General features: G+C 35.7%; 1 protein-coding gene across 4 annotated transcripts in view; it reads right to left on the reverse strand.

Moving 5' to 3' along the window:
- Window positions 1-24,272, reverse strand: part of LOC145260408 (rho family-interacting cell polarization regulator 2-like) — a 589,420-nt gene that overhangs the window by 11,841 nt on the left and 553,307 nt on the right. For all 4 annotated transcript variants that reach the window (XM_080118387.1, XM_080118386.1, XM_080118384.1 and 1 more), the window contains 6 exons: window positions 16,977-17,405; window positions 15,781-15,899; window positions 12,895-13,111; window positions 6,964-7,093; window positions 1,796-1,954; window positions 944-1,087 (listed from right to left, as the gene is read on the reverse strand). In XM_080118387.1, coding sequence (XP_079974513.1) covers window positions 944-1,087; window positions 1,796-1,954; window positions 6,964-7,093; window positions 12,895-13,111; window positions 15,781-15,899; window positions 16,977-17,405 — 1,198 coding nt within the window. The remainder of the gene's footprint in view (window positions 1-943; window positions 1,088-1,795; window positions 1,955-6,963; window positions 7,094-12,894; window positions 13,112-15,780; window positions 15,900-16,976; window positions 17,406-24,272) is intronic.

The following is a 24,272-nucleotide window of genomic DNA, read 5'->3' on the forward strand; positions in this document are numbered from 1 at the left end:
TATATATATATATATACACACCCTTAATGTCACACATTTAGGGAATCATTCATTATCCACATAACTATATCCACTATAACTATAATTGAAACATTTTATGGTTGTAAAAAAGTGCCAAAAATAGGCTCTGGATAATGGATTATCCCTAAATGTGCGACCTTAAGGGAAAATGACAGCCTACTACACAATTCAGGTCATTACCTTTCTAACGAGCCTTCATTTGTTAAATTCTGATCAATAGTCGCTGAGATTTGAAATTTATAAAATTGCCAAAAATGATGGCATATATGTGTGATATATATATATATATATATACACACATACATATACACACACACACACACACACACACACTCATAGTCAAATTGAATATTGAAACGCTTAAATCTTTAATTCTATGGGACGAAACTACATGAAAATTTGCAGGCTTTTTGAAGATTATAATACTATTCGATGGTTAACATTTTACAACAATTGGTAAAAAAGAACCTATATTTTCAAACCAATAAAATATACCCAAATTTACCTACTTTTGTATATATAGTGTGCTGGCAGGCCAGCTTTAATTATACTGCTTTTGGTTGAATTTGTTTTTAGGGCTTTTTTTTTGTTGGTTTTTTCCCCATGGACTTGCCAGGCCACTAATATATGTTATCCACAGAAAGACTGTTTTGCTGTATCACAGCTCCTCAGTGTAACAAGACTAGCACTGATCCAGAACCAGAGATCAAACCTACAACCATCTATCCGATAGTAGGCAGTGCTACACTCTGGCCCATGGGATAGGTGCCCACAAACGTTATTATCAAATCTCTATTTATATAAATATGTGACCAGCACTTTTACAGTGCTTGATTTGTTAGACACACACAAATACTAACGCAATGGTTCATGAGTAATCTGGTATGATGTGCGTATGTATTATACAAATGATGTAACTTACTTTCTTCAATAACTCTGTCGACCAAAGTAAATCCATTTGGTTTGAAGAATAGAGCAAATTGGTAAAGAGTGATGTAGACATTTTGCGTCATCTTCAATTCAGCATCAGAAATATCCAGAATACGACTGACAATATGGCAAAACACTGCAAAGAAAACACAAAAATAGCAAATTAATACACATACTTAAGAAACAAAAATCGAAAAGGAGAAAGAGTGGGGAAAAGGGGAGAAAGGGAGGGAGGAGTCAGAAACAAAAGTTGAGGGAGGAGAGAGAAGAGAGAAAAATCGAGTGGGAGGTGGGGTCAGACAGACTAGAGGAGAGATGACGGGAAGAGACACTCGTGGAGAGATGACGGGGAAGAGACACTCGTGGAGAGATGACGGGGAAGAGACACTCGTGGAGAGATGACGGGGAAGAGACACTCGTGGAGAGATGACGGGGAAGAGACACTCGTGGAGAGATGACGGGGAAGAGACACTCGTGGAGAGATGACGGGGAAGAGACACTCGTGGAGAGAGGAGAGGGAAGAGAAACTCGTGGAAAGAGGAGAGGGAAGAGAGGAGGGGGAAAAAGAGAGGAAAGGAGTGGAAGAGAAAGGAAATAGAGAAGGGGAACAGAGTCAAAAGGAGATGGAAGAGAGAAGAATGGAGGGGCAAGAGACGGCAACGGAGGGGCAAGAGACGGCAACGGAGGGGAAAGAGAGGGGAACGAAGGGGAAAGAGAGGGAAAGAGAGGGGAAACGAGAGAGATACAAGGAAGAAGTTGGGTTGGAAAGAGGAAGTGGAGAAACGGTGAGGGAGAAAAGAGTGCAGAGAGGGGATGAGAAAAGAGGCTTGGGTGAGACACAAACCTCGACAAGGCTTCACTTCACTTTGTTCTTGGAATCTGTTGGACAATTTTTGTTCCATCAAACTGATTAGTTTGTCAGCAGGAACTGTCAGCACATTTTGATCAACGCATTGAACCCAGAATTCTTTCAGCTGTTTATCATTCAGCTGTTCTGCTAAAACTAAAATGAGAATAACAAAACAAAAAACAGGTGATTAAACACAACGTAGGAATTCTGAGTCTATTAACTGTATTGCCAGTAATTACTGCCTTCCATAGTTATTGTTGTCTCACCACGTTTCGGCCAACTAAACCTCTGGCATATTTTGGATAGGATTGAAATTGCTATCTTTAAACAATGCTCACCCGGAACCGTAGAGATTCAATACGTTTATCCACTGCACTATGGGTCCTGAAGGAAAATCATGGCTGGATTTTGGGTCTTATAAATCCAAGTTTTTATTCTTATTTGGTCTTCCATTGTTGGGTCCATACTGAATGGTGTATTATATATATATATATATATATATATATATATATATATATATATATTTTTTTTTTTTTTTTTTGGTTAATCACTTTTAAGACCAGGATGAGTTGGTTGAAAGATGGTGAAACAACAACAACAACTATGAAGATGAGGATAACAGTCCATAAATAAATAAATAAATTACTCATCTTAAATGACAATAAAAAATAATATGCAAAGAACAATACAATTTATTTAAATTTATTTCATAATCATCATTATATTCAGTTTAATGCCCGTTATATATTAATCTATAAATATAAAAGCGAAAATGTTTGTGTGTGTGTGTGTGTGTGTGTGTGTGTGTGTGTGTGTGTGTGTGTGTGTGTGTGTGTATGTGTGCGTTTTCGTGTATGTCCAAGAAAGGCTTTTTTCCGAGAACCGATCAGTCGCCTCACAACTTCTTAAAACTTTTTATATCGCGCCTAAATGATAATATCTACGAGTTAACAACCTGGGTCGCCTGTCTATTAAATTTGCCCGACTTTCCAAAGATAAATATCCGATCGCCGCATGTGCATTAAGCTTTTTCATATAAAAAAAGAAGCGAACAGACTCGTGGTAAATAAAACACTGTCCCGCACTCAAAGTTGACATCATTAACTCGTCAAAAACCGGCACCTGCCGTTTTTTTTTTTTCACACTTTATTATTTTCCAACTGCGCATCAAGGCTTCATTTTTTTTTTTTTTTAAAACAAACACCCGGTACACCCGACCAACGATCTTTCTTTTCATTTACCCAAAATTACACACACACCTACAAACACCCAGGCAATGCCGAGTACCCCCTGCTAGTCTATTATATAAAATCAAAAATGTGTGTTTGTGTGTGTTTGTATGTCTCACAAAAACCTTCAACATAGGTGACGGATTTTTGCCAGATTGATATCATTTTTAAGCTCAAACTTTCCGACGACAAATATTGAAAAATTGGCCAAGAAACATTCATTCCTCCACCCTCAATTAGACCCTTTTCTACAGGGAGGGGTGGAAAAAAATCGTTCCTTCATGACAAGATAGCTTCTACGCATGTGTCAACACGCGCAAAAGACGTTTCATTTAAATATCTTAAAAACCGACTACATTCGACCATGCGTTCATAGCACAATGGATAAAGTGATAGCGTCTTTATCTTAGGATTGCAGGCTCAATCTCAGGCATCAGATAACGTTTTTTGTTTTTGATTTTTCAACTTTTAATATTGAAACAGGGTTATTTATGCCGTGTTTTGCATTTTTCGCTGTTTTTTTTTTTTGTTTTTGTTTTTTCGAACACGTTCATTTTTATTTATTTATTTTTTTTTTTTGCTTTTTGTTTTTCCGATTTTTCGCTGTTTTTTTGTTTTGGTTTTTCCAATTTTTTTTAAGAAGTTTAAACAGGGTTATTACTTCGCTTATTCTTTACCCCCCCCCCACACACACACACCTCCAAACACCCGGGCAACACCGGGTACTCCTGCTAGTCTACTATAGAAATCTCAAACGTCGGTTAGTTTGTGTGTTTGTGCATTAGTTTGTGTGTTTAAATATCCGCTAAAAATTTTGTCAGCCACATCGGACTGGGTCGAAACCGGTACCATCTAAAAGAGCAATGTTTCCAATGCATAATACGTGAGAATTAGGAAAAAAAAAAGATTAATTCTGTCCTGGACAAGAATATGAGAGTGATCTCCCTTTGATGTAACCTCGTTTTCGAACATCAAAATGATATATGATTATTGTTGCAATGGTATGAGAGAAAGGAGCGAGTAGTAATTTCAACATGCAGCGATTCTTCAAAGAAAGAAGCCAGCGAAACATTACGCATAAAAAGGGAACATTCCAAAGAAATGGGGAGGAGAACATTATCTGCTAAGAGGTACTGGACTGAAGGAATAAATTAAAGATCATCTCTTACGATGTGACTTTATTGTTTGTATTGAACTATGTAGCACAATATTACTTTCTGAGTATTTATTAGTATTTATTGATTTATCACATTTGGGTCTGTTCTATATTTAAAAGACAATGCATGCCATTTTCATAGAAACATTAATAAACTTATAGTTGCTGCGTGTTATTGGTTTTTCTGTTAAAAAAAAAAATTAATCTTTTGCGCTATTCAGGAAAATATCAGCTTTATCAAAACATTTGTTGATTAAATATATTTCTCGTTCTGTGGAATTTCCACGGGTCCTGCTAGTCATTAATAATTTTAAAAATAAAGGTTTCAGAATTTTTTTTAGATGAGGATCGATGATTTAGATTATTCTGACTACAATTTTCACTTTCGTATTATTTGGATTCATCAGACTACTGTTCTCATTAGAGCATGATTTTCACAATGCTTCAGTCAATATAACCTTTGACCTTCTTTAGGTGTATCTTGTGCGGAGGATTACTTAGGACCTCTATCCAGTCATGGCTGATGAAACAAGAGCACGCTACCCCCATGAAGTAAATAAAGGGTTACGTTTGAAATTCTGTCCAAATTCCTGAGTTCGACAAGATACACCCGAAGAAGGCCAGAGGTTACATCAACCAAAACATTGCGAAAATCACATTCAAGATGAGAACAGTAGTCCAAGCAATCCACATAATACGAATAAACAATCTTCATCTAAAAAAATCAGAAACATCAATTTGTTTTTTTTTTTATTACATTTTCACCCCAAACAAGGCACATTGCCACTTTGGTGTAGGGGGCTACTATCAGGGGAAACATCTACTGGGGTACTATGTAGGGATTAGGGCAGCGAGATGTTGGTTCACGTTGCACTTGAACTTATGCATGTCAGTACAGTTGGGGGAAGCAGTGACCTGGAATGGAATTCCAAAGTCTAGCTGTTCTGGGGAAGAAACTACTGGAGTAGAAAGATCTTTTACATCTAGGGATCTCTACAGTGTGGGGGTGGGATTTTGCAGCTTGTCGGGTCTGTCGAGGGTGTTCACGTCGTGGGGGCACAAGTGCTTGCAGTTCTTCAGAGCATTCACCATTATAATACTTGTAATATTTTCATTTTGATTGTTATTTTTACATAGACATGTGGCACAACAACAGCTAAAGGCATTGATTAACTTTCAATTCTAAGCGACACTCTTCTGGAGGTTGAAGGTTTAATTCTTTCTGAATCACTGACTTCCAAACCAAGCTATCTCCGACCAGGTCTTTATTTATCCTTCATTCTCTCAAGTCCATGTTTATCATTCCTTCTGACGTTTTCCTTGATCCACCCCCCTCCCCATGAAATGATGTAACAGAGCACGGACACACATATGGCAGCTGTATGCAAATGACAGACCTGAGTGACAGATGACAACAGAGAAGAAAGCGCCATTCGAAAGTTATTTGAAATCATGCCAGAGAAGGACAGCGATAGACATGTTACGCATGGTGGTCAAGGGTGACAGGAAAAAACCTATAGACAATTTCTACTGTACACTCTTTAACCCTTATCCTCGAGTGGCCTCTTGGCCTTGATAATGTGATGATGCCTGTGTAAAAAAAAAAACAAAAACAAAAAAAAAAAAATATATATCTGTAAATAAATGTCGGCTGTTTCATGAAGGAAAAAAAAAGTATTAAAAAAAAAAGAGTCAAGTTATTTCTTGACTTGGTTTCTTGCAACGTGTTTGGTGTCTACATAGTAAATGCTGGGTAATGTTACACTAACCCTGCTACCTCAACTGTTCTACATCTACTAACCCAAGAACTTACATCCGTTCTTTCAACATTGCTATACTATCGAAGCACATCTCCCTACACTGTTTAAATTTATTCTTCCTCTGAGGTCATCAGATCTAAGCCTGTCTTTAAGACTCACATTACACACCCATCATATCATTCTTATATGCCATGCAACGCATGCTCTCAACCCTTACAGGCTAAGTTTCACTTCCATATGATAATGTATAGAGGTAAATTCTGATGGACTCTTTCCTTGATTTACAGTGGTAACGCTCTGCTGGTTAATAATGACCATAATACCTAAGAATAAAATAATACATGTTATTTGTATTATTCGGACTACTGTTCTCATCTGAAGTGTTATTCTCACAAGGTTTCAGTCTATGTAAACTCTGACCTTCAGCTGTAGCTTGTCAAACTCGGGGATCTTTCTGTCAAACTCTCGGATCTGCATCAAATTTCAAAAGAACCTTTTATTTAATCCACAGAAGTAGTATGCTCTTATTTTGTCAACCATGACTTAAATAATTAACAATTGTAATTTTAGCACTGCCCACACTTAGGATTGAACCTTCAACCTCCAGAAGAGTGTCAGTTGAAACTGAATTTTACTTAGTACTCTATTCACTATGCCACGGGTCCTTGTAAAACACTCGAAGAAGATCAGAGTTTACATCTACCAAAATGAGAGAATAATACTAAAGATAAGAACACTTGTCTAAATAATCCAATTATCAATCTTCATTTTAGATATTCAGAAACATAATAAAATAATAATTAACAACAGAATGAGAACAATCTACCCCCCGTGCAATGTCATTTTATATAGGTTGCCCGAGTTAAATATAAAGATTCCAAAGTTTGAACAAAAATATACCTGAAAAAGGCCAGGGGTTTATATTGGCCAAAACGTTGTAAAAAACAACACCAATGATGAGAATAACAGTTCAAATAGTTCAAAAAATAAAATAAAAACAGAACAAAAAATAATTACCCGCATGTAAGTCGACGTCGTTCCCAGCCTTCGCCAGATTTATGAGACTGTCGAGAACGAGTGATTGTTTCTCGAGTTTATCCAGTGCGTAAATCTCTTTACATTTGAGTGGACCAAAACTTCCAAGGTTCTGAAGTTAGAAAAAAAAGGAAAATAAATAAATAAAAAATGAATATAATATAAATCTCACCCGTCTGTTTAAATGTATGTATGTATGTATGTATGTATGTATGTATGCATGTATGTGCATATGTATGTATGTATATCTGCCTAAAACTTTCGACAGACGTGACAAATTTTCATGAGATCCCTATCATTTTGAAGTTCGACGTCTCGGACAACAAATATCGAAAAATTGGCCAAAAACATTAATTCTTTTACCCTCAACTGGGCAGTTTTCTTCGATATTTTGTGAGCCAATTTTGCAAGTCATCGTATTGATTGGATTGACTTTGCATAATTGTAATGTTCTGAACTTCCGGTCCCATCATGGAGTAGGGGTAAGATGTCAGATTTTCTTTCACTTTCTTTTCCGCCTTTGCGTCACGAGTTCGAGCCTGCCTACTACCACTTTTTTTTTTTTTTGCTCAACACACACTTCCAAACACCAGGGTAACGCCGGGCACCATGGCTAATCTTATATATATATATATATATATATATATATAAGCGAAAATGTGTGTTAATATGTGTGTGTGCTCGCGTGTGCGTGCATTTTTGTGTATACCCGCCAAAGGCTTTTTTCGCCAGGCTTCTCGGTCGGCTCACTCCTTAAAACTTTTTATATAATGTCGAAGTTATGACCGGGGGTGTGTCGCGTCTATTTTTCATTTGCCCGACTTTTACCCGCTATTTTCGAGATTTTTTTCGATCGCTGCTGGCTTGCAGCCACGTCATCTTTCAAGGTCAAACATCTCGCGACTTAATTTTCTCGCACCTGTCAATTTCACTTTATAAATGTTAACTTAAGACACATCACTTCCTCCCCTCGTGGGGTAGGTGGTTAAGTCTCAGGGTTTTTTCTATATCGTTTCCACCTTCGCGTCAAGGCTTCGGGGTTCGAACCTGTGCCGTGAAGACGGAAAAGAAAGTGAAAGAAAATCTGACGTCTTAGCCGATGTCTACATGACGTGACCAGAAGTCAAAAGCATTGAAATTAACCCAAGTCAATCCAACTGTGACGATGACTTGCTAAAATGTCGTCGAAAAAAATTTGACCACTCCTTGTATTAAACGGCTGAGTTTAGGGTAAAGGAATTAATGTTTTGGGCCAATTTTTCGATATTTTCCGTTCGAAGAGTCGAGCTTCAAAACGATACTGATCTCGTGAAAATCCATCGCCTCTGTCAAAAGTTTTAAGCAGACATACAAACATACATGCATTTAAACAGACAGGTGAGATTTATATTATATTGATAACAAAATGGTACTTGTACAGAATTTTCCAGTTTATGTGAAATGGTGGGAGGTGCCAAACAAAAGTTTTGTAATTCAGTTTTTTTTTTGTTGTTGTTGCACAAACATTGCGCAATTTTTTCAATTAAAAATATATAATTTCTATTATTATGAAAAATTGGAAAAATGAAAACAATATTTGTTTCGTTGTTATGAAGAAAACATGATGAATAATAACTAAACAATTTTTACGAAACTTTACGGAAATGGAATTTAAAATCAAAGTTTCATGAATAAATATTCATTTTTTGAATAACAAACAACTGATAGAAAATTATTTTTTTACTTTTTTATTTTTGATGTTGGCTGCTACGATTTTATTGGCTCAGCATTTCAACACCTTCCAGCATTTTACATAAACTACTAGAAAATTCTAATGATAGCATGACCCTTATTCTGCATAAGTACCCACAAAAGCGAAAGTGGACATATGTGGAGAAAGAAAAGGGAGAGAGGGAGGATCATGGGAGAGAGAGAGAGAGAAAACTGCTTCATGCCATAAACTTTTTATTAAATAACTCACCTGGACTAAATAATAATAAAAAACATATTTTAAAAGTTTACATATAATAAAAAAAAAATCTTCACTTTTAAATGCTTTATTTTAAATATCTTGTAATAAAAAGGTTTTTTTTCTTTTTGGTACACGGGTACTCATGGCTAATCCATCGCCTCTGTCGAAAGTTTTTGCAAGACATACAAACATACATACATACGTTTAAACAGACCTTGCTATTTCGATTGATGTTTTAATATCTTCTAAGAGAAATATTTTTTCTTAGTCTTTACATCGAAATTTTTCTAAGTTTACATGAAAAATATTATTCTAAATTTTAAATTAAAAAATATTTTTATTACAAGATATATTTTTAAAAACATTTAAAAGTAAAGACTATTGTTTTACGCAAAGTTTTAAAATGAAACTGGAATTACATAGGTATTAATCAGAAGGGACTTTTCCTCGATATATGCTAGACTTTCACTAAGCAGAAAGTGGAAGTCAAAATGAAACGGTTTTAACATTGCTTGGAACAAAAAACAACACTTAGAAAGTAACCAACGCATTCACAAAAACCTCCACATTAATCATATTGTGCAGCCACTTCTCATGTGTCTGCAAGCGTGTTTCTTGCCTCTGCATCATTTAGATCTTTTTGTATTGTGGCACAATGATAAACTCTTTTGGAGAGCTAGTTGGTTGGTTGTTTTTGTTTTACAGCATATCAACCCTTTTCAGGTTATTTAATGCCGAATCCAGTGATTTTGAAGAAAAAATTTTTAATAGAACATATTTGTTGTTTTCAAGTCGGTTTCTACTTAACCTATACCTGGGATCCTAACAGGTATTACCACTCCAGGTCAGAGTGGACCTGGGAGCAATGGTAATTAAAGGGTGGCTCCACACTCCCCAAAGCCTGCAAGCTGGGGCCTCACCACCAGATATAGTTTTAGGTCATATCCAGGACATTGGGGAGCTGGGGCTTCTGTATTAATACACCTTGTACCAGATGTCCTGTACTCAAGAGAGCGATATACAGAGACAAGTCGGCACAAATATTTCAAAATGTCAGTGCATATCAACTGGGCCCAGATTGAGAGGCAACAACTGCCAATCCAAACTTGTTTATGCAACCGGGTGCAAAAGATACAATGGTCAAACCTGGTTGTCATCATCAAAAACTGTTAAAATGACAATATTTCAGTGCCTTTGTTTTTAAAATGTATGCATGTTTTTCTCTTTCTCTCGTTCTTCTCTTTCTTATCACTCTTTCTCTTTCTCTTAAAAAAAGACGAATTGTATTGTAGTGAAAACAGTTGAAGTCAAGACAGCGAATGAGATGGGTTGCATGCTTCGATGCTCATAGCAGTTTAGGTTCGATCCCATCCACAACAAACGTGAGTCTACAACCACCAAATTTAAAATACTCCTTAAATATTAAAAATTAAAATTATTTTATTTTTATAAAAAAGTTGTCTTGTCGCTAATTTAAACAGGCATTCAATTCCAGCCCAATGGTCCCTGTCGTGATTAACGACAATGACCACACTGCCCATAGTGACAAGACCCATTAGTAGATATAGCTGACGCCAAATGATGCCTTGATGTAACAGCAACGATGTTATATCAACCACTTAGTGCAGCCTTCCGGCTAAAATCAGAGTGTAGTATCTCGTCTGATGTTACACTTAAGTGAACTTGTCTTAATCAATGTAGGGGAAGCCCTTCTGTACTAAATACATTTAAATATGATATTTTAATTTGTCCAGATTTCAAATGTATCATTATAGAGTCTAATTTCAAAAGTAAAAAACAAGTATCTGGGTGCGATCAGCTAGAATCGAAACTGAAAGCAAAACTGTAGCATTCAAAGCTGGTGACGTTACAACTGTACCAACGTGACACACACATGAACTGATTAAAAACTAAAAATAAATTAAGATGAATGTACAAAATGTATAACCATTTTTTCAATTTTTATCCTTTAAAAACAATTTAAACCGGCTAAAGAGCTATAAAAAAAAAACAGTCCGTAAAAAATCCAATAATTTAAGGTACCTAGTGCTGCTCTGCGACTTTTAGTTTCGGAGGAGATAGAGTTTGAAAATATGGAGACAGACAGATAGACATATAGTATTTTATATATTAGATTTACTAGCTGGACACCCAGCATTGCCCAGTGGTACAATATGCTTAAACATGATATTTTGATTTATGCAGATTGCATATGTATCATTATAGAATCAACTCTATTGATTATTATATATTACAAGGAATATTTTGCCTGGTGGAGTAATTTGCCAAAAAAATATAAAAAAAGTAATAATGATAATGTCGTTCGTCAAATTCCACTTGTGTTTGTTTACAATATCACGTCAGCTGATATTTTGACTTTGACGATCTTAAAAATAGTCTTTCTCCTCTTATAGATAAAAAAGAAGAATTTTTACAGAGGAATAATTTACATTACACGGGCCAAAGTAACACCGATGTAATATAAAATATTCCCTTGTAAAAATTCTTTTTATCTACAACAGAAGAAAGACTATTTTTAAGATTGGATTTTTTTTTTTTAATTTTTATACCTATCGGATGAACTTCTGTACAAAACATATCTAAGAACACTGCCAGATATATAAATTAGCTTTGTGTGAAATTTTCAAAAGATAGGGTCAGCTGTTATGAAACATATGAGGAACTCACACACACACACACACGCACACACAAAGTGACTTTTATATAATAGATTTTTTGAAAGAAAAAATGATTATGTAAAGTGCAAAAACTTTTCTTAAAATCCTATAAAAATAAGAGAAATTAAGTCCATCAGAATGCATTAAAGTTCATTTCAGACTTTAACATTTTTAGCAAATCTTTATTTAATTAAAATACTGAAAATTTTAGAAGTTATTTTCATCCAATAATTTTATAAAATTATGGTTAAAAAAAAAACAACAATTGATTGTAGGTGTTTTATGACCAAACTAATACGAATCAAAATGGGTTGTGTGCTTGCAATCCTGAAACCAAACTTTGGGCAACAAGCTTCTAGCTTTTATATGCACCAATCGGTTCCCAGAATTGTCTGTGAAATTTGTGGGAAGCAATATTAATGCAGACATCATTGCATACCATCATTGGTGCTACTGTAGAATAGTGAGATTTGAAACACATGCATTTCAGATAAAAAACACTATTATATATTTATGTGTCATATTGAAATTAGTATAAGTTCTAAAAACCAAGAAAAACAAGCTGCGCGTGCGTGGTCCGCCACAAAAAATAGTGAAGAAATGATCAATGTGAGAAGTGTAAAGGGTCAACGTTACCTTCACATTTTCGCCAAGTTTCAGAAAAATCTAATGGATGGGGCAAAAGTTATGGGGTAAAAAGTGTCATTTTTTGTAATTTTCGGGCATTTGTGACCCCTTTTGAGCTCCTGGGATTGCCGAATCTCAGTGAAAAATGGACGAACGGTGCAGTTTCAAGCCTTAAGACATGTATATTTGAATTCATCACCATGGAAAACCACCATATAGACATACATATCAAGTTTTTGTTGAGAAATATGAAAAAAGACCTCCAAAAAGGCACGTTTTTTTAACCCTAAAAGTCCCAGAGGGATGCAAACCAGAATTTTGCCAGGATCACCTATACTAAATTTATATTAAGAACAATGGTCTCCACATTTTGGCCAAGTTTCAGGAAAATTTTGTTGATAAATATGAAAAAAAGCCACAAAAAAGAGCATTTTCAGCACTGAAAGTTCCTGAGGGTTCGAGCCTGCCTGCCTACTCACTTTTTTTTTTTTTCACTAAACACACACCTCCAAACACCCGGGCAACGCCGGGTATCCACACTAGTTTTATATGAGAAAAAGAAAACAAAACAGCAAATTAAAATAAGAGAAAAAGAAGGGCAGAGGTTTTGCACACCTATAATTTATTTTTGCTTGCCTGAGCCTATGACAGACTTACTTCTATTAGTTTGTTGCAGTAGTTGAGATGAAAGATGAAGGCTTGGTCGACTTGTTCATTGCCAGTGCTCGGGGGTAACGGGCTGGAACTGGTGCTTGAACTGAGCTGTGTATCTTCACTTAACCTCTTGGCCAATGATTCGATGCCGGAGTCAGTTGTCTTGGCTGTAGACTCAGGGCTGGTAAGGATGTGTTCCAGGCTAGAACGACGACTGTCTCTGACAAAGCAATTAAGAAGCACAGATATAGAGGTCAGTGCGGGATTTACAACGAAAAAGAAAAAAAAAAAAGGATGAAAAAGAATGAAAAGAAAAATAAAGACAAAAGTAAAAACAATAAGGAAAAATTAGAGTGAAAAAGAAAAAGGTAAAATGGAGAAAGGGAAAAGGAAAAAGTGAAGAGAAAAAAAAAGAAAATGAAAAAGACTAGGAAAAAAAGAAAAGGCAAAGGAAAAAAAAAAGGAAAAGGCAAAGGAAAAAACAAAAACGAAACGGAAAAAAAACAAAAGAAAGGAAAAAACAAAGGGAAACAAAAAGGGAAACAAAAAAGGGAAACAAAAAAAGGAAATAAAGGAAATAAAAAAAGAGGGAAACAAAAAAAGGAAAAAACAAAAAAAGGAAAAAACAAAAAAAGGAAAAAACAAGAAAAGGAAAAAACAAGAAAAGGAAAAAACAAGACAAGGGAAAATTGAAAAGGGAACATTGAAAAGGGAACATTGAAAAGGGAAAATTGAAAAGGGAACATTGAAAAAGGAACATTGAAAAAGGAAAATTGAAAAAGATCTTGTTCATTTAATTTATAAACTCATGTCAGTACAAAATTAAAAAAAAAAAAAAAATTGTTTCCAGTTCAATTAAATACACAAACATTAACCGTTTTGATTTGTATAATTGAAATATATATTTTTTTTATGGCAAAAAGAGGAGTTAGAAGAAAGTTGTATGCTCAGTACGTCAAGTCCAAGGTAGCTGAGCAGCAGCTTGGTTCCCACCAGTTTTGGCAAATAGCAAACAGAATCCTGAACAGAAGCGTGTGCTCTATCTCAACTCTCATAAATGGACCTGAGGTATCTTGCCAGCATCAGACAAAGCCACTCTTTGCCAAGAACTTTGCAGCTAATTCTAACCTTTGCGACCAAGGCTGCCAACCTCCAGTATTTCCTCCTGTATCAGAAAACATGCTATGTGATATACAAATACCTGTACATGTTGCCAAGCTAATCAAAAACCTTGATTCCAGTAAAACAACTGGCCCTGACGATATTCCAATTATAGTACTCAAAAAACTTCAACCTGAACTAGAGCCCATACTTACAAAACTATTTAAACGTTGTCTTAAGCAGAATTGCTTCCTGCCACCCTGGAAAATCTCATCAGTATGCTCCGTATTTAAGAATTCAGGTGATCGCTCATCTCCCTCACAGTACAGGCCAATAAGTCTCCTGTGCGTCATGAGTAAGTTGCTGGAATCTGTGTTAAATATGGAAGTAATCAACCATCTTAGCAAAAATAACCTTCTTAGTGATATGCAATATGGTTTCCGTTCTGCTAGATCTACAGCAGATGTGTTTACAGTTATATCTCATAGGATTAGCGGATCTCGACGGAGGCTACCTTTCTAGGGCAATTGCTCTTGACATATCAAAGGCTTTGATAGAGTATGGCATAAAGGTTTACTTCACAAGATCTCCAGCTACGGCATAGCTGGAAATGTCTTCTCAATTATTAAATCATTTCTCTCTGATAGGTTCATAAGGGTAGTGGTTGATGGGCAGAAATCAGAAGCTCTTAGTATTAATGCTGGAGTCCCTCAGGGGTTCATCCTGTGCCCAACTCTCTTCCTGATCTATATTAATGATCTTCCAAATCACATCCTTACATCATTAGTAGACATCTATGCTGATGACACTACTATCTATGGTAGCATATCCAAGACCGTAAACGACCAAGTTCTCTGATTCTCTCTCCTCTGATCTTGAGCAAGTGGTACAATGGGGAAAGAGGTGGTTTGTTACTTTTAATGCATCTAAAACCAAGCTTTTATCTTTACATCATCAACGCTCTGATCCCCATCTGGAATCAATTGAAATGAATGGCTCTCGTCTTGGAGAGGCCTCATGTTTTGACAAGCTTCTGGGCTTGACCTTTACTCCTGATCTTAAATGGAACACATACATTAAATCCGTTGCCAAGGCCGCTGGAAAAATAGTGGGACCCTTCTATCGATCCAGTAGATGTCTCACTGCTGATGCAATTCTCTATCTACATAAGAGCCAGGTACATCAAAGGATAGAGTACTGTTGCCACATCTGGGCAGCAGCTGCTAGAAAGGACTTATCCTGCCTTGATAGAGTTCAAAATAGACTTCGTAGCCTCGCAGGAGATGTCCTTTTCTCTTCCCTGCAACCTCTATCTCACGGAAGAGATGTTGCGAGTTTGTCTCTGCTGTATCGTTATTTTCATGGCAAGTGCTCGGCTGAGCTCCATTCCATGGTCCCCATCGCCAAACTTTCACAAGAAACACCCGTCTAGCAGAAAACACTATCACTAGTTTCCCCCCACTCTTTATCTGTGCCTAAACCTAAACGTAGATTCCATGAGCAAAGCTTCTTTCTTAGAACTGCACGCCTATGGAATTGTCTTCCGTTTTTCTGCTTTCCAGCTGACTACAATATGGTTGTCTTCAAGTCTAACTTAAACAAGTTTTTGATGAGCCGTTCCATATAAGTTAACAAATTTACCGAATCTCCATTTCTAACGGTTACTATATTGTCCAATTTCTACTGTACACTCTTTAACCCTTATCCTCAAGTGGCCACTTGACCTTGATAAGTGGTGATGCCTATGTAAAATAAAAAGAGAAACAAAAAAGGTATTCAATTACTCACCCTGGAGAACTGTCTGCATCATCCAAGCCATCCTCAGTATTAAGAAAGTCAAAAGCCTCCAGAGCATGCTCTATAGAAACACTGATGTTAGAAGAACAAGAACTAGATCGGGAATTCTTCTGAAAAAGATAAAAGAATGGCTTACTTATTACCAATTAGAAATTATTAATATTATTAATAGTAGAAATAGTAGTAGTAGTAGTAGTAGTAGTAGTAGTAGTAGTCATCGTTTTAGATCGTTTAAAAAAGGATTATATTTTTTTATTCTCATTTACCACAAACAAGACATATTGCTATGGAGACGTAAGGGGATACTGTGAGTTAGGAACCATGCTGACAGGGACACTTTAAATAGGGAGTTGTGCAGCAAGATGTTTTCTCACATTACACTTAATTTTATGAAGTTTGGTACAATCAGGAAAGCAGGAAACGGTGATGGTGGTGGTGGTGGGAGGTAGAATTCCAAAGTTTAGCAGTTCAAGACTAAAAACTTCATGTGGACAAAAGAATCTTTTTCTTTGAGGCATTCCAGTGTTAAGTGATGAAATGTTAAAGCACACTGGAATGCCTCAAAGAAAAAGATTCTTTTGTCTACATGAAGTTTTTATACTGACATAGACTTCAAAATCTTGAGATTAAATAAACAATGAATAGTGTTTTTAAGAATAATTATTAGTGTAGGAGTTTTCATTTTGTGAAAGGGAAGAGAAGAGGAGGGAAAAGGAAAGAGAGACATAAAAAAGGAAGATGAAATAGAAAGAGAAAGGGACTGGAGAAAAAAAGGAAAAGGAAGGGAAAAAGGGGAAGGGAAAAAAGTGGAAGGGAAGGGAAAAGGGGAAAGGAAGGGAAAAGGAAGGGAAAAGGGGAAAGGAAAGGAAAAGAAAGGGGAAAGGAAAGGAAAAGGAAGAGAAAAGGAAAGGAAAAGGGAAAAGAAGGGGAACAGAGAGGAGAAGGGAAAAGATAAAGGAAAAAGGAAAAGAAAATTGAAAGGGAAAAGGTGAAAGAGCAAAAATAAAATCGGAAAATTAAAGAGAAGAAACAAAAAGAAAAGGGGTAGTGGAAAAGGTAGAAAAAGAGAAAGGAGAAAAGGAAAATAAAAGACAAAACTAAAATAAGACAAAAGGGAGCTTCAGAGGCAGAGAAAAAAAAGACATAATAAACATTAAAAATATAAACGTAGTCTCAAAATATCTCACCTTCAGCAAACTCCTTAAAACATCCGTCAACTCCTCAATCTTTTGTAATTCGTGATAGCGTCCACGTACATCCTCCAAACTTAGGCTCAGACTGTTTAAAGCATCTTCCAAATTGGAAGAATCTGTTGTATAGGCGCACACCGTCTGATGTCCGAGGCCTGTGGGATAGCGGCCTGATGTGGCAATGGGTGGTGGCATGGCCATTGCTGAACCGCTCAACATGGAACGTGAATTTGAACGCTGTGGAAGCTGCGAGATGTAGATGGCACTGTCTGTTGAATTGGTGATGGAATATCCCGTTGCAGCTAGGGACAACGAGGAGCTTGACGATGAAAGGATAAAACTATCATCCTTCGACTGCGACAGTGATGACGACACGGGAGTGGAGTATCTCCTTTCATGGCCAAGCAGGTCCAACTGACTACCAAACTAAAAAAAAAATTTTAAAGAAAATATTTTAATAGCAGCAGCAGTGAATGTTGTTATTATGTACTGACTTTTGATTATGGAGTATCTCCTATCATGGCCAAACTAAAAAAAGAAAAAAAAAAATGTACATTGTTATTTGCTTATGTTAGAAATAGCAGCGGCAGCATATGTTGTTTTTGTGCACCAACTTTTGATTGGGCAAAAGCTCAAATTGTTGCGTAATTGAATGTATATATAATTTTCTAGTTTGCACTTTTCAAATGCTTGTGAAATTATATACCTTGACAATTATTTTGTCATAGTTCTCAAAATCAACACAGACAAATTTTGTTAACATACAAGTTTATTTACAATTGACGAGAGAGAGAGAAAAACAGAATAAAACAACTGTGTTTAGTTGTAAGAGTGGGTGTGTGTGGCAAGCGATGGCTGAAAATGTCAATCATGCTAGACAACTGTTGGCCTTCTCTCTTCCTCTCTCCCCTGGTTTTTTTTATGTTAACTGTCTTATAAAGACATCAACCAACATTCCTGAAATGTAAATATTAAAAATATTTAATTGTTCTTTATTTTGTATGATGCAATTCAAACTTATTGACTTGGAATGTTTTTCTTTCTTTGTTTTTGATGATAATTACAATTCAGGTCATTTTATGGGACACAAGAATGTAGATAAAAATCCATTTGGAATGTGTGTGTGTGTGCACCTCCGATTTTACCGGCTTCACCCCGGCTCCATATCCAACAAAATGAGCAGTTTCTTTTAGTCAATCGAAATGCAAAAGATATTCACTTCCAAATCTTGCATGTGGCATAAACCTAAGTGTTTATTTATCTTTCTCTGTGTCTCTCTCTCCTTCCCTCGTTCTCTCTTTCACTGTTCTTCCACAGACAACATGCATATATCTAATTTATATAACTCACTATGTCCATCTGTCTGTCTGCCTGTCTGTGTCTCCACATTTTCAGACTATCTTTTCTGAAACTAAAAGTCGCAGAGCAGCGCTATGGGTCTCAAATGATTGGATTTCTTACAGACCATTCTTTTATGGGTCATTAGCCAGTTGAAATGGTTTTTTCATTGCTGGTACTCACAATAAAATGCTGAAAATTTCTTAATTTGAAATTACCGGTAACATTTAAATCAATAAATATTCCATCATAAATGTATTTTTTTTACGTTTGCAAAAATACATGAAAATATTCCATAGGTTTTTATGGTAATCTAAAATTAAAAAATTAAGGAAACTCCTAAGTATAAATATTTAAAGGTTTTATAAGAATTAAAATTGGTAATTGTATTGGAATCAGAAATTTAGAATAGAATTGTAATTGTATCGTAAGTGAGAAAAATACTGGGATCGTCCCCTCACTAATTGATGCCCATTCTATTTATGTACACTGTAATATGCAAAACGCCAATCAAAGTTAACATGTATATTCAAATTCTCTTTACATATAAAAGATCTTTCACCTAGAACGTTCTTGGACTCCTTGAGCTTGCATTCATTTCTAACACTTTATTTTACATTATCTTAACAAGTTGGTGAGTAAATTTAATATATTTTTGTATGGATAGACATTCTCATTATTTCTTTTGATAATGATATTCAACATTGGTGACTCTGACATTTAATATCTCCTATACTTTCATTAAACAATAGTGTTATAAGATATAGAGTATTTCACACAGTTCTGAGATCCAGAACAGAGACATAGAAATCAGAAGATAATATCGAGATCAAAATATATAGAAATCAGAACATAATATAGAGATTGAAAGATATAGAAATCAGAACATAATATCGAGATTGAAAGATATAGAAATCAGAACGCAATATCGAGATTGAAAGATATAGAAATCAGAACGCAATATCGAGATTGAAAGATATAGAAATCAGAACGCAATATCGAGATTGAAAGATATAGAAATCAGAACGTAATATCAAGATTGAAAGATATAGAAATCAGAACGTAATATCAAGATTGAAAGATATAGAAATCAGAACATTATATCGAGATTGAAAGATATAGAAATCAGAACATTATATCGAGATTGAAAGATATAGAAATCAGAATGCAATATCGAGATTGAAAGATATAGAAATCAGAATGCAATATCGAGATTGAAAGATATAGAAATCAGAACGCAATATCGAGATTGAAAGATATAGAAATCAGAACATTATATCGAGATTGAAAGATATAGAAATCAGAAGATAATATCGAGATTGAAAGATATAGAAATCAGAACATTATATCTAAATGGAAAGATATAGAAATCAGAAGGTAATATCGAGATTGAAAGATATAGATATCAGAACATTATATCGAGATGGAAAGATATAGAAATCAGAACATTATATCGAGATGGAAAGATATAGAAATCAGAACGTAATATCGAGATTGAAAGATATAGAAATCAGAATGTAATATCGAGATTGAAAGATATATATAGAAAAAGTGAAAAAAAGTAATAAGAATAGTGTGAAAGATTATGGTTTGGAATTTTTGAGATGTGGATTAATCATTTGTATTATTTAGACTACTGTTCTCATCTTGGATGCTATTCTCACAATGTTTTGGCCGATGTAATCTCAGGACTTGGAGTAAAGTTGGTAGGGCAGTTAATTTTTGGGGGTGCATTGGTGTATGCTGAAAAGTTAGTGAAAATAATTACTTTCCCTACCATTAATCTTATGTTCAAATGTTTAGCTTCCCTCCCTCAAAGAAAAACTTTCCTTAATCTTAGCACTAACTCTGAGTGGCAACCCTCTAAAAAATTAAAAAAAAAAAAAAAAAAAAACTATAACTAACCTTAAGTTTTAGTGCTCTCTTCCAAAAAGAATTCCATTATCTATTACTAACCCTAAGTTCGAGTGGCAAGTCTCCATAAAAAATGTCATAAAATTACAATCTCAGAAAAAAAAAAAAAAAAAATGAAAAAAAAAAGTAGGCCCTTTTCCCCCCAAAATGCAATTCAACTCCTGTAAAAAAACAATGTTTATTTATTAAACATAAAACATATATAAAAATATTGATTGCCCTAAAATGCTAGATTGGATGAGAAATAAGGATGAATTTATGCTAAATTCATATGCAAAACTGATCCTCCACTAAATTCTAAAATAATTTAGCCTCTTTTCTTTTTTCAAGAAGTTAATAATTCACTAAAAAAAGATTGGGGGGGGGGGGGTATGTATCTACAATAACTTATTTTTCGTACTGAAAGTATCAACTGATATGTTTTAAAGGAGACAAGAGATCATCCATTGAGGAAATAAAAATCTTCTACATCTTATTAAGAAATACTCATGAAATTTTATTTAAAATTGTTAAACATTAGATATAATTATAAACAGTCTAAATGAAGTAAAAAAATATATATATATTAAATTTAAAATAAAATATGTATTAAAATACATTTATAAGCCAAATTACAATGCAATAGTATGAAAATAAACACATGCATTTGTTTAAAACTAATATTTCAGCAAGAGACGCCATTAAAAAAATAATCAATATTAAGAAAAAAAGATTGGACATATTATTTGGATTATGTAAGCTAAAGTGTTGAGACATTATGTTGAACAAAGATGGCGGTAGTAAATCAAATCGGCAAAGAATCAATGCAGTCACGGTTCAGTCGTTTCAAGACCGAGATTGACAGCGAACTGACTTGAATCCCAAATTCGATATTTTTATAATAAGGTTGGAGGCTTCTGATTGGTTGATTGTTCTAACCGTAAGTTATAAATAAGATCGTTGAAATCATTGGGGTCATTACTCGGCCTGGCCTGGGCCCTTCGGGGCCTGGGCAACAAGTATCAAGCAAAGACTATATGTGGGGTTGCCCCCACATATAAGACCTTGGTCAATGTAGGGGGCAACCCTTCATACCAATTGTCACTATCCAGCTCCCCTACTCCCCGGGGAGTTGGTCCCCATTTCTCCTTCACTCCTCACTTTAAAAATCGGCCATGTGCCTAATTTGCTCGGTGGGGGAGCAAATAAATACCATTACTCAGCCTTTTGGCCGAGATCAAAGTGTAGTATCTGTTTCCAGATACTGCACTTTGAGACCATTGCACTTGTGGCAATTCGTTGTTGGTCTATGTAGGGGCAACCCTATATAAACCATTCCCCCCCTCCCCTCCCACTTCACCTCACACAAAAACCGATCTTGTGTCATATTTTGCTTATGTGGGGAAGCAAATAAATACCTACCCTCATTATTAATCAAAAACATTTTTATACACTCCCATTTAACATTTATAAGCCAAATTACAATGCAATATTATGAAAATAAACACATGTATTTGTTTTAACATTACGGCGATAGATGCCATTAAAAAGATACCATTAAAAAGATACCATTAAAAAGATGATCAATATAAAAAAAAAAAAAAAAAAAAGGATTGGACATGTATTATTTGGATTATATAGACTGCTCTTGCCATCTTGGATCTCCACAAGGAATCATGGCACAATGGATACAAGTGTTATGTTATAATCTGTTCTAAGTGACAGTCTTCTGGTGGCTAAAGGTTCAATCCTCAGAATGGGTGATACTAAGAATACAATTACGGATTACTTAAGACTTTTACCCGGTCAAGTCTGATGGAACAAGAATAAGCTACCTCTATGGATTAAATAAAGGATTCTGTTTGAAATTCCTACGTGACTCACAGGAAGGAAGTAGGTAAACAAATAAAATAGATTTATCTATAGACGGTGGACAGAAATTTGTTATTAACATAGACAAAGAGAGGCAAGGATAGACTTAAATTCAACGTGTGATGAGTGACTAGGTGATCGAATGACTGATAGGTAGAGTACAATGTGTCAGTAGGCATTTGAGGGGAGGAGGGTTACTGTAAGTCAAGGGAACAATAGGAATGATATTACATTTCTGAATTTTTGAGATGAGGATTGGTTATATATATTATTATTGACTGGACTACTGTTCTCATCTTGAGTGTTATTTTCACAACGGACCCATGGCTCAGAGTACTGGGAAAAATCAATTGTAAAAGTGATATTCTCCTGAAGGTTGAAGGTTCAATCCTCAGGGTGGGCGACCGAAATATACATTTGCGAATTACTTAGGACCTCTATCCAGTCATGGCTGACGGAACAAGAGCACGCTACCCCTGTGAAGTAAATAAAGGGTTCCGCTCGAAATTTCGTCCAAATTCCCGAGTTCGACAGAAACATTCCCGAGTTCGACAAGATACACCTGAAGAAGGTTGGAGGTTATATCGACCGAAACGTTGTGAAAATCACACTCAAGATGAGAACAGTAGTCCGATGAATAATAATACAATAGGAATGATGGGAGGTGGGAGGGAGATCAGCAGGACACTTAGTTGAGGCCTGAACTCCGAGGTGGAAAGTTAGATTTTGGATACGGACAAGGGCAGTTGGTCACTCGAAGGTTCCTGAGTGAGATAGGGAGATGAATTGACTGCAAGTGATTAACACCTCCTCAACAGAATGTACATGTAAACTAGCGTGTAAAGGGTTGATGGGGACACGTACACACTCATAGTCCAATCGTAAATGTAAAGTATTGGAGTTTGCATCTTCTTTTTGTTCTTGGATTTTGTTTTATTTTATTTTCATACTTGTGGCTCATTGCACTCCCCATCACCGGTTGGCAGTGTGAACAAGACGACAACATAGCCAAAGCTAGAATGATGTAAGATGGAGAACAAAGCCACGACACAACATTTAGAGTTGGTGACCTGTTGGTGGCGCCACATGGTAGCACTATACACTTCAGCAGCTTATGAACCATGCTATTTTTTAGATAGTCTTTTAAAGTTGAATTCAATTTTTATGGTATCTTTTGTCTATTGAATTATTAGGTGAGAATAGAGTTAAGGAACCAATAACCCCACCCATGTTAAAATGGCTTTCTAAATAACATTATTATTTCAGCACAATTTGTAAATTACCAAAGTACTGAAATTCCATACAGATTTCCATATTTGACAAGACACACCTGAATAAGTTCAGAGGTTACATTACCCAGGAGTACTGTTGCCAGATGTGGGCAGGAGCTACTTGGACCATCCTATCATGCCTTGACAGAGTTCAAAACTGGCTTCGAAATCTGGTGGGTGATGCCCTTTTCTTTTCCCTGAAACCTCTTTCCTACAGAAGAGATGTTGTTAGTCTGTCTATCAGTATTTGCAGGGTGACTGCTCATCTGAGCTCCAATTATGCCCCCCCCTCTCCAAACTTTCACAAAAACACACACTCGTCTGTCTACAACCACTATCAACAATTTTCCCCACTCTCTGTGTCAAAATCTAAACGTGGATCCCATGAATTAAGCTTCTTTCCTAGAACTGCCTGTCTGTGGAACTATTCTGCTGGTCTGCTTTCTGGCTGACTATTTGTCTTCAAGTCCAATGTAAACAAGTTCTTGCTGAGCCGTCCCCTTAAATAATGAAATTATACCAAATTCCCACTATTAACAATTACTACACTGTTGTACTGATGACTACCGTACACCTATTAACCTTTATCCTCGAGTGGCTTTCAGGCCTTGATTAGTGGTGATCCCCTTATATAAAAAAAAAAAAAAAACATTGAGAGTATTAATTCATATGCTACGAATTATCAATCCTCATCTAAAAATGTTCACGCTCTTATTCTGTCAGCTATGACTGGGCAGAAGTCCTAAATAATTTAAAAATAGTATTTTGAGTGTCACCTGCACTGAGGATTGAACCTTCAACCTCCAAAAGAGTCTAACTTTACAACTGAATTCACCAAGTACTTTATCCACTTCGCCATGGATCCGCAAGTAGTCCAAATGATACAAATTATTAATCCTCATCGCAAAAAAAAAGTTCC

Source organism: Euprymna scolopes, chromosome 36 (genome assembly GCF_053919585.1).
Source record: "Euprymna scolopes isolate OS-2025 chromosome 36, ASM5391958v1, whole genome shotgun sequence".
In the NCBI taxonomy this organism is placed as follows: Eukaryota; Metazoa; Mollusca; class Cephalopoda; order Sepiida; family Sepiolidae; genus Euprymna; species Euprymna scolopes.